General features: G+C 39.1%; 1 protein-coding gene across 1 annotated transcript in view; it reads left to right on the top strand.

The window, feature by feature from the left end:
• Positions 1-13860, top strand: part of LOC145228561 (sushi, von Willebrand factor type A, EGF and pentraxin domain-containing protein 1-like) — a 50758-nt gene that overhangs the window by 24866 nt on the left and 12032 nt on the right. Inside the window, exons 27-53 of the mRNA XM_080093648.1 lie at positions 236-486; positions 804-957; positions 1137-1313; positions 1850-2076; positions 2707-2863; positions 3270-3446; positions 3743-3963; positions 4177-4336; positions 5030-5206; positions 5580-5803; positions 6160-6316; positions 6394-6570; positions 6841-7079; positions 7247-7400; positions 7470-7703; positions 8272-8519; positions 8954-9110; positions 9538-9735; positions 9811-10034; positions 10463-10616; positions 10686-10886; positions 10960-11201; positions 11545-11704; positions 12157-12342; positions 12766-12971; positions 13194-13347; positions 13619-13795. Coding sequence (XP_079949774.1) covers positions 236-486; positions 804-957; positions 1137-1313; positions 1850-2076; positions 2707-2863; positions 3270-3446; positions 3743-3963; positions 4177-4336; positions 5030-5206; positions 5580-5803; positions 6160-6316; positions 6394-6570; positions 6841-7079; positions 7247-7400; positions 7470-7703; positions 8272-8519; positions 8954-9110; positions 9538-9735; positions 9811-10034; positions 10463-10616; positions 10686-10886; positions 10960-11201; positions 11545-11704; positions 12157-12342; positions 12766-12971; positions 13194-13347; positions 13619-13795 — 5193 coding nt within the window. The remainder of the gene's footprint in view (positions 1-235; positions 487-803; positions 958-1136; positions 1314-1849; positions 2077-2706; positions 2864-3269; positions 3447-3742; positions 3964-4176; positions 4337-5029; positions 5207-5579; positions 5804-6159; positions 6317-6393; positions 6571-6840; positions 7080-7246; positions 7401-7469; positions 7704-8271; positions 8520-8953; positions 9111-9537; positions 9736-9810; positions 10035-10462; positions 10617-10685; positions 10887-10959; positions 11202-11544; positions 11705-12156; positions 12343-12765; positions 12972-13193; positions 13348-13618; positions 13796-13860) is intronic.

The raw sequence follows: 13860 nt of genomic DNA, 5'->3' as shown, positions 1-13860 counted from the left end.
TTTTTTGCCTAAGATCAACAAAAATGAATATTAAAGAATATATTTATGTTTCGATTTTATAAAAAATTATGTTGAAATACACCCCCCTCCCCCCGTTGAAAAAATTTAAAAAAAATTATATAACTTTCGAAATTTTATAGAATGAAATACAAATAGAAAGTACGTCTGCATTTTGTAAGCATAAATGTTTAAAAAATTGAAACAAAAATTGCTAAACTACATTACCTTGCTGCAGAAATCCAGTGCCCGTCTTCTCACTTAAACCTCGAGAACGGCCGTGCCACATGTTCCGACGGTCTACGGTTCGAATCCCAGTGCGTCTACGTTTGCGACCCGGGCTACGAGATGACAAGCTCGCCTGACGCGGACACCGAAGACAGCGATGACGTCATGGTCATGACGTGTCGGGCCGACAGGACATGGAGTGGGGAACTTCCCTATTGTAAACGCAAGCAGTGTTCTCAACATGACGGGGCTCTGACGAAAGTAAGACAATGTGACGTTATAAGAAAATTTTCGATATTTGTTTGGTATGGTAAAAATGAAATAAATGCTATTGGAACTTTATTATATTTAACTTACAAGTTGACTTTGGTTTCTGAAATTAACTATTATTTGGTTTTTATTATAGCAAGCCAAAGTGTTTCCAGTGTTGTAGGTTAAAATGAATTACCGTTTTTGCAGGTTAAAATAAATTATATAGTAGCTTTCTTTACGAATTCACCCCCTAACAGTTCAAAAAGTTTTTATTCGTCCCCAATAAACTTCGTAGAAGATGCTAATCTCGTTGTTTAACATTGCAGGCAAAATTGAATGGAGATGTGGTCTGCTCTGAATCGGCCTGGTACGGTTCTCAGTGTTCTGTCACGTGTCACGCAGGCTACCGTCTGATTGGTCCAGACACGACACGCTGCACTGCGTCCGCCGACTGGGCACCGACTTTGGGATATTGCGAAAGTATGTTATTTTTGTATTTTCAATCACTTAAAGTATTTTTTTGTACAGAACGATTCCGTTTTATTGCATAACGGTCTGTTGCATATTCCGGTTAATTGCATACGACAATTTAGAATTAAGGAGGTACCAAAAACGAAGTTTATTAAAAAATAAACAAAATTTATTTCGTTGTATTTCAGAGATCGAATGCGGACCGCTAACAGCGCCCTCTAACGGCGAGATGGAGTGCTCGGATTCGTTTAGATTCGAATCCACATGTACGGTGACTTGTAACCGCGGCTACGAAAGAATCGGAACACCTTCTGTTTCGTGCCAAGCGGATAAAACGTATAGCGATGAGCTTCCTACATGCAAAGGTATGTTATTGAAATTTCTGCTATTTTGTAAGATTAAAGAGGGTTTAAACGAGTTGTGGTCAGTGAACCGCAACAGTTAAACTACATACCAGTGGTTCCCAACTTTTTTCGTCGAGTTCCTCACGTTACAATTTAAAACATTTTCATTTTCAATATACTACATAGTAAATGATAAAACATACAAAGATCATTTCAAATTGGCTGTTGTATCAACTTTACAGGTTATATTCCTAGAGCTTAAGTGTCTACTTTCAAACCATATGTAGAAATTGAAGTAAATTCGTCCCCTTAAATTTTAAAATTTCTCCTTTTAAAAGAATTCCTCCCGGGTTGGGAACCGCTACTTTAATACCACTTTGCGAGCTTAAAGCAGATTTTAAACTAGTTTTGTGAAGTGAATTGACCAAGTGTTCCCAATCAGTTTGTTTCAAATCAAAAAAATAGTGTTTCCAATCAACTAAGTATAAATGAAAAAAAATGTAATGACATAGAAATATAATACACCATAGAAATCACACCCTTTTTGGCGTTTCCAGAAATAATTTGCCCAATGTCATTTACTACTCTTGAGAATGGTCAAGCCACCTGTAGCAACACTAACAAGTTTGACTCGGTGTGCACGTATCGCTGTGACGCTGGTTACGAGATGACGTCAGGGAGCGTTGCCAAGGCGACGTGTCAAGTGACGTACTCTTGGGACGCCCAGGACGAGCCGATGTGTGTGAAGAAATTGTGTTCCCATTCCGATCCGGTATTACTGCAGGTTGGTAAAACAGTTAAACACTCCTATAAACTGTCGCTGTCTAGTGAATATAGTATATGAAGCCAATATAGTTTAATTATGAAAATAACGGCCCAAATAGACGTAACAAGCGACATGCTTTTTTGCTCAAACGTTTCGGCAAATGCTTATGTCACCATCAGTGAAATGAAGGGCCACTTTGAGTAGCGAAAAATCCTCATCAGGGTAATAAGTAAAAAATCGCATAAAACACGCAATAAAATAGTGTCATTTTACAAATTGTTGTTGTATATCCCCAACTAGGATAAAATGTTTTTCATTTTAAGTTTCAAGAAGCTCGTTCAAAAACTCTTACAGCTTCAATTCGAACATGTGATAAGTGTAAATATATATTTTTTGCACGACATACTCATATATAAATCACAGTCCAGCGGGCCCATTAAAGGTAGTGTACCGAGTCAAGCATGTCCCCCAAGCAATCCTTAATGGCAAGGCACAGGCTAAAATCTATCTTCACACAGAAAGTATTTAAACCTGAGCCACAGATGATTACCTTAAAGTTCGTTGAAAACCCGTTTAAAGCTTGTAAAAAGAACAGGACAAGCATAAGCCCACTTGTCAAATTCTATCTGTTTTACTTTTATACATCAGGCTTTGAAAAATGGCATTGTCCATTGCACGGATGAAGTTCGATTTGAATCAGAATGTACACTGACTTGCAACGAGGGTTACGAACTAACTGATGGAATTGGAGAGACGACTTGTCTGGCAAATCAGAATTGGGACGACAATTTTGGTTTCTGTCAAAGTAAGTGACGACACATAAATTAGACTTGACGTCACGAGTGAAATGTATTGAATAATGACGTCATTTTGTCCACTGACGTAAACATATGGGAGAAAATGTGGTTGTTTTTCATACTAATATATTTATTTTTCGAATTTTTTTTTACTTTTTTACATAAATAATAAAAAGTAATTTACTAATTAGTAAATTCCACTTTTTGTATTTACATTTTTACATCAGTATTTTACGCAATTTTTCGCACAGAGAGTTATTTTTTTTAGCTAATAATTGTTTTTCTCAAAAAATATCACTTTTTGTTAAACATTTCAAAAAAACAAACAATTAGGAATGTAGGCCTACTATTTAATAAATTTAACTTTTGGCTGATATTTGTACATCAGTATTACGTTTTTACATTTTTTTCCAGAAATTCGATGCCCAGCTTTCAGCGCTCTCGAAAACGGCCAAGTCACGTGTGATGACGCAAACCGTTACATGTCAGTGTGCTCATTCGGGTGTGACGCCGGTTACGAGCTTAAAGGAGAATCGACTTCTACCTGCCAAGCTGACCGAACTTTCACCGTTGAACTACCAGCCTGTCATAGTAAGCTTATACACATTTAAATGTAGAGTCAATACCATGTAGATATAACTTGATGTTATTGTTGTTTTATTCTTGTTTAAATGCGGTCATTTTGAAACTTTTGTCTGTAATTGCGAAGTTTTATGGTAATGATTTTAGAGTTAGAAACTGTTGCTACGAAATTTGTTGCTTTAAAATACTTAAAACGAAACTTACAATAAAATGCTTTGTCGGTAACATACAGTATCTGCAAAAATGATATTAAATTTGATTATGTTTCTAATTTTGAAAATTGAAAATAATAATATTTTGTGTAGAAACGGAATGTCACAGTGCTCACTTGTCTATTGAAAATGGCGCCACCGAGTGTACAGAATCGAACCTGTTTGAATCGGTGTGCGAATACGTGTGTGACGCCGGGTACGAGATTACCGCTGGGAGCGCCAGAGCACAATGCCAGGACGACCAGACTTGGGACAAAGCGAAGGCAACATGCGAAAAGAAAATTTGCCCAAGCGACAATCAAGATTTTACAAGGGTAAAAGGCGGCTTTTTTACATTCGAAAATCAACAACGTCATTGTGACGTAACAAAGAAAAAATAAAGTTTTCTGTGACGTCACAAAAAAATTGTCAAAAAAGTAAGAAAAAAATTATTGTGACGTCATGTGAGAAAAAAGTGCGGTTCTGACATCACAAAATTATTACGTCACAAACATATCACTTGCATTAAAACTGAACACAAATTTTAGGCTGATCGCAACGGAGTGATCACGTGCACAGAAGGTCACGTGTTCGATTCTGTGTGCTCACTGGAGTGTGACTCCGGCTATCGTCTGATTGATGGCACTAGCGATCGGACTCGCTGTAACGAAAACGCCGAATGGGAACCAACCCTTGGTTATTGCGTCAGTAAGTGAAATACATAGAAATAAAAAATTAAAAAATAAACTTAAATTTAAAAGTGGAAAACACAATTTTACAAGTACGGTAAACCTCGGTTAATCCGGACCCCTTTGGACCAAATATTTTGTCCGGTTAGGCCAGTGGTTCTCAAACTTTTCCGGGTCGCGTACCACCTAACAATTTTTTGTATCGCTGCGTACCGCACCTAATGTCCTAAAAATCCTGTTTTAATGGATATACCGCGAAATAAGTCCATTTTCTTAACCTGGCAAGCATATTTAGAAATTTCAAAAGAATGTCCAAAACACGAGTTTCGCCCAAACCAGGGCTGATCAGTTGAGTTTCAATTTTAGATTGGACTTAAATTAGGTATCGCAGAAAGTTACTTGCGTACCACCTGAAAAGTTCCGGCGTACCACTAGTGGTACGCGTACCACAGTTTGAGAACCACTGGGTTAGGCGAAGATCCGGATTACCTGTTGTAGTTAAAGGCTTAGCACATTACAAATCATTTATATTGTACCAAGTTTTGTCCAAATTAGGCAAACGGGATTAACCGAATCCGTTTGAACCGAGGTTTACTGTGCAAATAATTCTGGTTAAGGACATATACAGACTGACCTGCTATAAACCAGAATTTTTTCCATTTAAAATAATCCTGTGTTACTCTCTGTCTGATTTTTGTAATCTTTTTTTTAGAAATTGCCTGTGAAGCATACGGTTCCTTGACTGACGGTGGAATGGAATGTTCAGAGGAAAATCTTTTCCTTTCCATCTGTGAATTCCGATGCAACTCAGGTTACGAAATGGAAGGTTCTTCCTCTAGTGTTTGCCAGGCAAATAAGTCGTGGACCGCACCTATGCCAGACTGTTATAGTAAGTAATGTAAAAAATATTTTGTGAAACATTTTTTATTGTTGTTATAATATTGTTTAGCTTACTTCGTTTAATTACTAATTTATGATATCCGCAAAAAAATATTGGTGAAACACTTTTGTGGTTTATTTAGAAATGGTTAGAAATTTATCAAGCAGTCAGTTTGCGTATTATTTTGTAATTTTCACAGTTGTTTTAAAGCTATCAATTTTAAAACAAACAACGTTACTTGAAACAAAAAATATTTTATGAAACACTTGCGTATAAATTTTTCCAAAAATTTATTCCAAAAAAATAGACATGTATCATAAAATGCTGTAAAAAATTAAACTTATTTTTATACAATATTTATCAAAAAATATTTTTACCTCAGAAATTAGCTGCCCGAGGTCCTATCTTGAATTGGAAAACGGTGAAACAGATTGCACTGAAAGCAACAGATTCGGTTCCGTATGTAGTTACTCTTGTGACAGTGGATATGAAATGGCAAAACAGGATATAAACAGCTCACTGTGCACCGAAACTAAGACCTGGTCCAGTTCTAAACCGACTTGCTCGAAAAAGAAATGCCCACGAAATGACCCAAGCTTGCTAAAGGTCAGAAACCAATAAATGTATTTTTTGTTTTAATTGTGTGGAAAACGTAAATGAAATTTATTTTTTTATGAATGAATCATCAAGTTACACTATGCACGGACTTTAAAAGTGGCTTACGTGATGTGTTAATTATCTAAAATGCTCTTGAAAAAAATTATTAAACATATCTTAGTTGCTGAAATTTTCAACTGTAGTAAATATATGTTGCCTTAAAAGTTCCAGTAATTACTGTTATATATTCATTATTGTATAACCATTGTTCAAAATCTCCATCAAAAAGAAATATTTACATTTAGACTGCAATGTTTAATTTAATAATGTATTTTTACATTAAATATTTTTTTCATACTTTTTAGGCCGATATGATTGGAAACGTAACATGCACCGATGGCAATTTGTACCAATCTAATTGCTCTGTCACGTGCCCACAAGGCTATGAGCTGATTGGCGGACCCAACTCGGTCACATGTCTGGCTTCAGCCACTTGGAACGCAGAGATAGGTTCATGCCAAAGTGAGAACATTTTTAACTTTTCCACGATAAAATTCAATCATTAAACCAACTTTTAAACCTTTTTACTTTATTCACAGGAGTCCACTGTGAGGCGCTAGAGCGGCCAGCAAACAGCGCTCTCTCGTGTTCGAACAGCAACCTGTTTGAATCGGTGTGTGAATTTGAGTGTGACGCAGGTTATATTTTGGTGGGAGAAGCCAATACAACTTGCCAAGCGGACAGAACTTTCTCGAACGAAGCCCCACACTGCAATAGTGAGTCACTAACACGATTAACTTTTTTGAAAGCCTCTTAGTCAGTGATTCTCAAACTGTTTTATTGCCGGGGCCAAATGGTAGTTTTTTTAAGTGTGTAAAGAGCCGCAAAAAAAACGAGACCTCAGAAGCAGCAAAATACGTAGTTGGGAGCCATGCGGCCCTGAGAGCCGCGTTTGAGAATCACTGCTCTTAATTAATTGCACTGCTTCGCTTGACAGCACAAATCTCGTTACGGAACTAATATTTAAATATCGTAAAACTGTTTAGAAATAACATGTGCCATCGACTACACCTCCATTGACCACGGAACCGTCCTCTGTTCGGAAGAAAACCTGTTTGAATCGGTGTGCGCCTACCAGTGCGACATTGGCTACCGTTTCTTCAACAATGACGTCATTGCCGATGACATCATGACCGCCACATGCCTTGCCGATGCGTCGTGGACGAACGAGGTTCCAATCTGCGAAAAGGTCACGTGCAACCATGACGACGAAGACTTCGTAGAGGTGAGTAATGACGTCACTAATATGATGACGTCAGGAAGCAATACAATAAAATTTAAAAAATCATTCTTTTACTTTTTTATGTTTTTGTTTTTAACATATAAAAGTATGACGTCAAGAAAGACCCCATGACGCCACTATGACGTAATAATTGTGGTTGCTGCTTTTAGGCCCACGAGACTGGAAATGTAACTTGTACCGAAGGAAATAGATATGGCTCGACCTGCACGGTCACGTGTGATAAGGGAAGCGACGTGATTGGCTACGAGTCGACCACGTGCACAAACACGGGAATGTGGAATGCTTCACTCGGACGCTGTGAAAGTAAGTTCAAACAAAACGTGTTTGTTTACGTTTAAATCTATTAATTCATCTTTGAAACTGTGTTTTTAGTGATTGAATGTCAGCAGCTGACTGAGCCATTCTTTGGCAACCTGACATGTTCCAACGGTTATCGGTTCAATTCCCGGTGCGAGTACACCTGCCAGGCAGGCTACGAGTTCACATCGGAATCTTGGGACATGGTGATCACTGAGCAAAGCGGTGCAGAGGAATCGCAAAAGACAATCAGTGCTTTGTGCAAGGCAGATGAGACTTGGACGATTTCTGGATCACCAGAATGTGAAAGTAGGTTGTATTACAGATTTTAGTTCATAAATTGGGTCGTGTGTGGTTTTAAGGAATAAGGAAAATGTAAGCAATGGTGGTTGTTGCATTTCCAATTTGACAAGACATTTTAATAAATAAACCGAAATGTTTTGGTGACTGATGATTTTGTACAAAGTTGTATGCTATAAAACGAATTATGCGATTACCCGGATTCGTCTGTGCTAGTATCCGGGTCTTAGGATTCAGAAAATGGGCTTTTTGTAGCAATATGCACGGGCGAATCAAACATAACACCTCATTTTGTTTTACGCGATGGCAAAAGAAGTGTATACTCGTAAAAAGGTGTTAATTTACTTTTTTTAAAACGTTTTTTTGCGATTTGGTCCGCTAAAAACTACTTTTTTTTCGAAATGTACTACTGTGCCGCAAGCTAAACGGTAACCATGTTAAGAGAACTTTTCGGAGCAGTTCGTCGTTTTAAGTAATGCCTAAGTTAAAACTCGCTTTTATACCGATTAGGAAACACATAATAAAGTCAAAAAATGTATTTTCAAACGAACAACAAATAACCTTTGTTTGTGCACAGGAAAAGCATGTCCTATCGAAGGGTGGAATTCAATGGAAAACGGCTTCGTGGCTTGCTCAGACAGCAACTTATACCTGTCGCAGTGTTTGTTCCAATGCATTGCCGGATATGAGGTAGTGGTGCCCCAAGATCAGCATGACGTCACTTCCGTGTTGGTCACGTGCACCAGCGAAGGGCAGTGGAGCGTAAAACAACCACCTGCATGCAAACGCCAGCAGTGCCAGCAAAATGAAACCGAATTACAGAATGTAAGATTTTTTGTTAATTACGGGCCTGAATCTCTAATTTTTAAAGCAATTTGGTTTTATTGAACATAATCTAAAGAAAATTTATGGGCACCAAAAGTTAAGATTGAATATATTTGTGTGTTAGGGCGTGAACAAAAAATAAAACCTTTATTTTCATCTCAGTATTTTTAAGAGTGAAAAATTGGGCGCCCAAATCAAAGTTACGTCATGCTTGCTGTGACGTCATAAGAGACCGAAAACCAAGTGTTTGCAGGGTCAAAAATATTTAAACAAAGCTTTTATGGATAGACTACTTGCTTTCAGAAATTCGCAAATCGGCATCAAGCTCAGATTTTCTTGTAATTGCAAACCAATAAATTCAGCAACATTGCTAAATTAGTTTTCAATGCCAAAATGTCTTTTAGCATTGAGCTAATAGAGGCGTATTTTCGCAGCTTGAACCTCACGGACGAGTCACCTGCACTAACGGTGCCTTCTACGATTCCGAGTGCTCACTGAAATGCAACAAGGGATACCACCTAGCGAGCGACTTCAACACCACCCGTTGTGAGAATAACCGAGAGTGGAGTGTCGTCTTGGCAACTTGCGAGAGTAAGTGAATCTTTTATCTGTTTTTGTTCCATTTTGTTTTCTTGGAGAGTCACCCTATCATATGTAAGAGCTCTGTGGCCGAGTACTCGAGTATTGTTGCGGATTACTAGACACTCTGCGAGTAGCGCATCCATGCACAAGTTATTTTGCGAATAGTGCCAATAAGTCACTTCGCAACTAGTAGATATGGCTACTCGTCACTCCGCGAGCAGTGTCAACGGGTACTCTTAACTCGGCGAGTAGTTGTACCAAATACCGGTTAAGTACAAGTAAACGTCCAAGTACTCTTTACCTAATGAGTAGCTCTATTAAGTAATCACACTGTAAAATCATACTAGGAACCATATTAAGCCTATTCATTGCTATACGATGAATTTGGTGCGTTGTAAATGTTTGTGATTAAAAATGTTATGTAACTTTTCCACAGAAAATCGCTGCAAGCCGCTCGCTGACCCAGCCAATGGAATGTTGACCTGCACGGACGAGCATTACTTCAAATCTCACTGCTACCTCAAATGTGAAGCCGGATACCAGATTGTCGACCCCGAAGACGAGTATGACGTCACAGGCGGTATCACCTGCCGCAGCGATGGCACGTGGTGCGGTGACGTACCGAGATGCGAGAGTAAGTGCTTCTGAGTAAATCGCTTAACTCAACTCAAAGCATAATGACTTAATTTTGAGTATTCATGATTTACAGAAATTCAGTGCCCAAAAGAACAAACTCGCGTCATCAACGGTGACGTCATTTGCTCCGACTTCAACTTTTACGAATCGCAGTGCACGTACGCTTGTGACGCAGGTTATCACATGATCCAAGGCCAGTCATCTGTATCGGAGTGCTTGGCAACCGGCCAATGGAGCGAATTGGCCCCGATGTGTCAACATAATAGATGTCCAGCAAATGAAACCAGTCTCATTGAGGTAATATATCTCTTTTTTTGTTTGATTTTTACTTTGTCCGTGTATTTTTGTTTACTTATAAAATTGCTTCACGTCTTATACGAGTGGTTCTTATCTGATAGCCCATGATGACTTTTTGTATGGTCCACAGGACGCTAATTATATATTTAGTGATAAACAGGAATTAGTTTAATAATATGTTGAATATTCGACACGAAAAAAGCTTATCGAAGTTATTTATTGTTAGTTGTCAGTTGTTTAATATCACTCGAAATTCTGTATTGAAGGTATACTTTTTAAGCCAATATGTTTGTTGTGGTTTGTGGATATTTTCATACCCACTTAACAATGGACTGGTCCACGATATTTATTAAATTGAACTGGTGACCTCTGGTCTGAAATAAGTTGAGAACCGCTGTCTTATAATGTTGTTGTTTTATGCGAATTAGGCACAGGAGCGCGGTGACGTCACATGCACTAGTGAGAACCAATTTGGCTCTGTGTGTATGTTGAAGTGTTACGATGGCTACCAAATGACTGGAGAACCTTCCACCGCATGTATGCATACTGGCGAATGGAGCAACGGTCTTGGTCTTTGTCAACGTAAGTTATCATAGTCTCGAACAGCCTCTGTGCTGTACGATCTTTATGGATCCTTTATACTTTATGCAGGAATCAGCTGTGCAGCATTAGAAGCAAATGACCGGTCTACTTTGGAATGTACTGACCAGTTCCGGTACCAGTCTGTGTGCTTGACCGCCTGCGAGGCCGGATACGAGCGTGTGACGTCATCGGGAAGCTTGGATGACGTCACGTATGACGTTAAGTGCGAGGCCGATGGCCAGTGGGTCGGAACGCTACCAGAATGCCAAAGTAAGTACTAATTAATAAAACGCATACTTTTGTTAATTACCGATTTCTTTTAATTAAGATTTATTTTTTGTAGAAAAAACTTGCAAATGGCCGGGCTACAATTCCATAGCGAATGGACACGTCCAATGCACGGAACACAATTCGTACGGAAGCGCGTGTATTTACATTTGCCTCCCGGGATACGAGATGCAACGCTCAACTGGCGCCGACACCACCGTTGCAATTGCCAACTGCACCGTCAATGGGACTTGGAACATTTATCCACCGATGTGTGTTCCCTCACAATGCTCACCGACAGTACGTCAAATGAAAGAGGTATTTGTTTTATTCTGGTCTTTTGAACGCAGTGTTATAGCATAGTATTGTTTTGCAAAAATAAGGCGATAACCAATGCTATCGTGGGTTCGAATACCTGCTTTTTAGTACCAGACATTCTTAGTACTAAACTGAAAAACCTAAATCATGTATAAGAGGGCAGCAGAAAAAGGTTGATTTAGGCCCTTATTTCTATACTTTTGCAAGTTTACTATTTGAAAGTAGAACTACTGGTGCTGCCCAAAGCTGACCACTTATTACTACTTAAGGTTTTAAACGGCCAAACGTTTAATGCTGCCAAAAACGGAAGTTTTTGAATCTGTATTTTTTGCTTTTGTTACAGAGTGTAGAAAACGGAAATGTGACTTGCACTAACGGTTCAGCGTTTGGGTCAAAGTGCACGGTGAAATGTGAATGTGGCTACCAGAAATCTTCGGACGGGTCAACGGAGACAGAATGCCAACGTAATGGGAACTGGTGGCCTCCAATGGCTCGATGCGAAAGTAAGTTACACTTGGTACAGCGACTCGAAGTGCAGTCAAACGTTACGATTGTGTACCGTTTTTAATCCCCGAATCCAATTGCATACAGTGCAGTACAATAGTTTTCAAATCTTGAAAGTTAAAAGGGGGAATAAAAAGTCTTATTCATTAGGTCGTTTTGACGATTTTCTTCAACCCGGTATAAAATGACTACATTTTGTCCTGTCATTTTCGTTGCTATACGAAGGGATAACATTAGGCGTTTAACCGAATCTAGACATCTTAAAAGCATTTACATACGGCGAGCCATTGACTAGAAAAATCTGTCCTACAGTGGGATTCGAACCCACTACTGGAGGCTTTCCATGCACTACTAAATATGCTACGCAATTCTCATTAGATTTTTTAAGTCAAACCTTCGATGTCCATATAGGGTTACAAACACCACTAGCTAAAATCAATGTGTGTTCCAGAAATCCAATGCCCAGCTCCTGAAGTACCAGCATACACACATATTCAATGCAGCAACGAAAATGCCTTCGACTCGACCTGTTCTTCAGTTAGCTGTGATCCAGGATATATGTTGACTACAGAGGATGATGGCATTATAACTTGTGCCGGAGAGGGCCACTGGTTGGGCGTTTTACCTCCCTGCAAAAGTAAGTCAGTTTAAATGGTTGTAAATATGCTTTTGTTATGTAACATGCAGATAGTACATTATGTTGGTCTCATCAGTGCAGCTGGTGACAAGAGGTAGGTTGTATTGGCTAATGTAGCCATCCAACGGTACTCCAGTTTGTTGGGAGTAACAGGCTAAAAACATGCCTCACCTAATCTGTTCGATGCCACAACTGCATACACCACATATATTTTGTTGTGTTGTAATGACCTAGTTTTAAATGCATTCAAGTAAGAATTATATCAGGGCTTCGGAATGTTTTTATTTCCCCCAAAAATTGTTACTTATTTTTTCATTAAGAACATTTTACTATGTATTACTATAGCTAAGTTTATAAAACACACCTAATTCCAAACTTCAACAATGGTTAAAAAACAGCTGATTTTGTATGCTATTTTTACAGAACGTGAATGTTCGGCCTCATTTTTGGATCTCGAAAACGGTTTAATGGTTTGCAGTGATTCTAACAACTATGCATCCACATGCGAGTATTCCTGCAACCCTGGTTTCGTGTTGGTAGCCGACCGCCAGGAGGCACACTGTCTCGCTAGCGGCCAGTGGTCAGTTGAGGCAGTAGTGTGCACAAAACGAGTCAGCTGTCAATCAACGGTGAGCACAGTTGTTTGTTATAGAGCTGAATAGGTTACATGTTGCGCTTAGTTATGGTATGTTTTTGTTTTTGGCTTGTACAGAAAAGGTATTTATTATTTAGCAAACGTAACAGCCACTACGTCAGCTATGACGTTTATTGACGTGTTGGAAAGATCCTAGTTTAATGTTGGTGTAGTAAAAAGCACTAAAATGTGTAGTAAAAAATTATTGCGTTTTCAGTACTTTGCCTTCGGTTCGGTTGAATGTTCTCGCGACGGCCGTTGCCAGTTGTCGTGCGACGTCGGCACCAATCTGATTGGTCCAGGAGAGAGCACGTGCCGTGACGACACACCTGGCGTCGTCCAATGGGAGCCTGAGCTTGGCGTTTGTAAAAGTAAGAGTTCTTTGTTTTTATATTTTGAAGTCCTAATCCCACATATATCATTTTTACACTATTCAGTTTCGATATGACGTCACTTTGACGTTTATATCTGTTTTTGATGACGTCAATATCTAGTTTTGATGACGTTACTATCTGTTTTTGATAACGTCACCATCTGTTTTTGATGACGTTAATATGTAGTTTGATAACGTTACTGCCTAGTTTTGATGACGTCGTTACCTAGTTTTTTTTGACGTCACTGATGGATTTTGTACATTTTTAGAGCGAAGCTGCGAGAGTTTGTCGGCGCCCCCTAGAGGAAGTGTGACTTGCAGCGACCACATGCGTTTCCGGTCATCCTGTCGTTTCCGGTGCGACGAGGGCTTCCGGGTCGCCGGCGAAATGACCCTGAAGTGCAGGGCCGACGGAACCTGGTCCAACGAAGTCCCACAGTGTGTCGGTAAGAATTTTATCGGCAGTTTATATTTGTGTACTTTAAATTATGTCGTTACTAGTTTCGTTTCG

The sequence above is a fragment of the Phallusia mammillata genome, chromosome 5, assembly GCF_965637545.1.
Source record: "Phallusia mammillata chromosome 5, kaPhaMamm4.hap1.1, whole genome shotgun sequence".
Lineage (NCBI taxonomy): Eukaryota > Metazoa > Chordata > Ascidiacea > Phlebobranchia > Ascidiidae > Phallusia > Phallusia mammillata.
The sequence above is the reverse complement of the archived record's forward strand: the minus strand, read 5'-3'. Positions and strand labels throughout refer to the sequence as shown.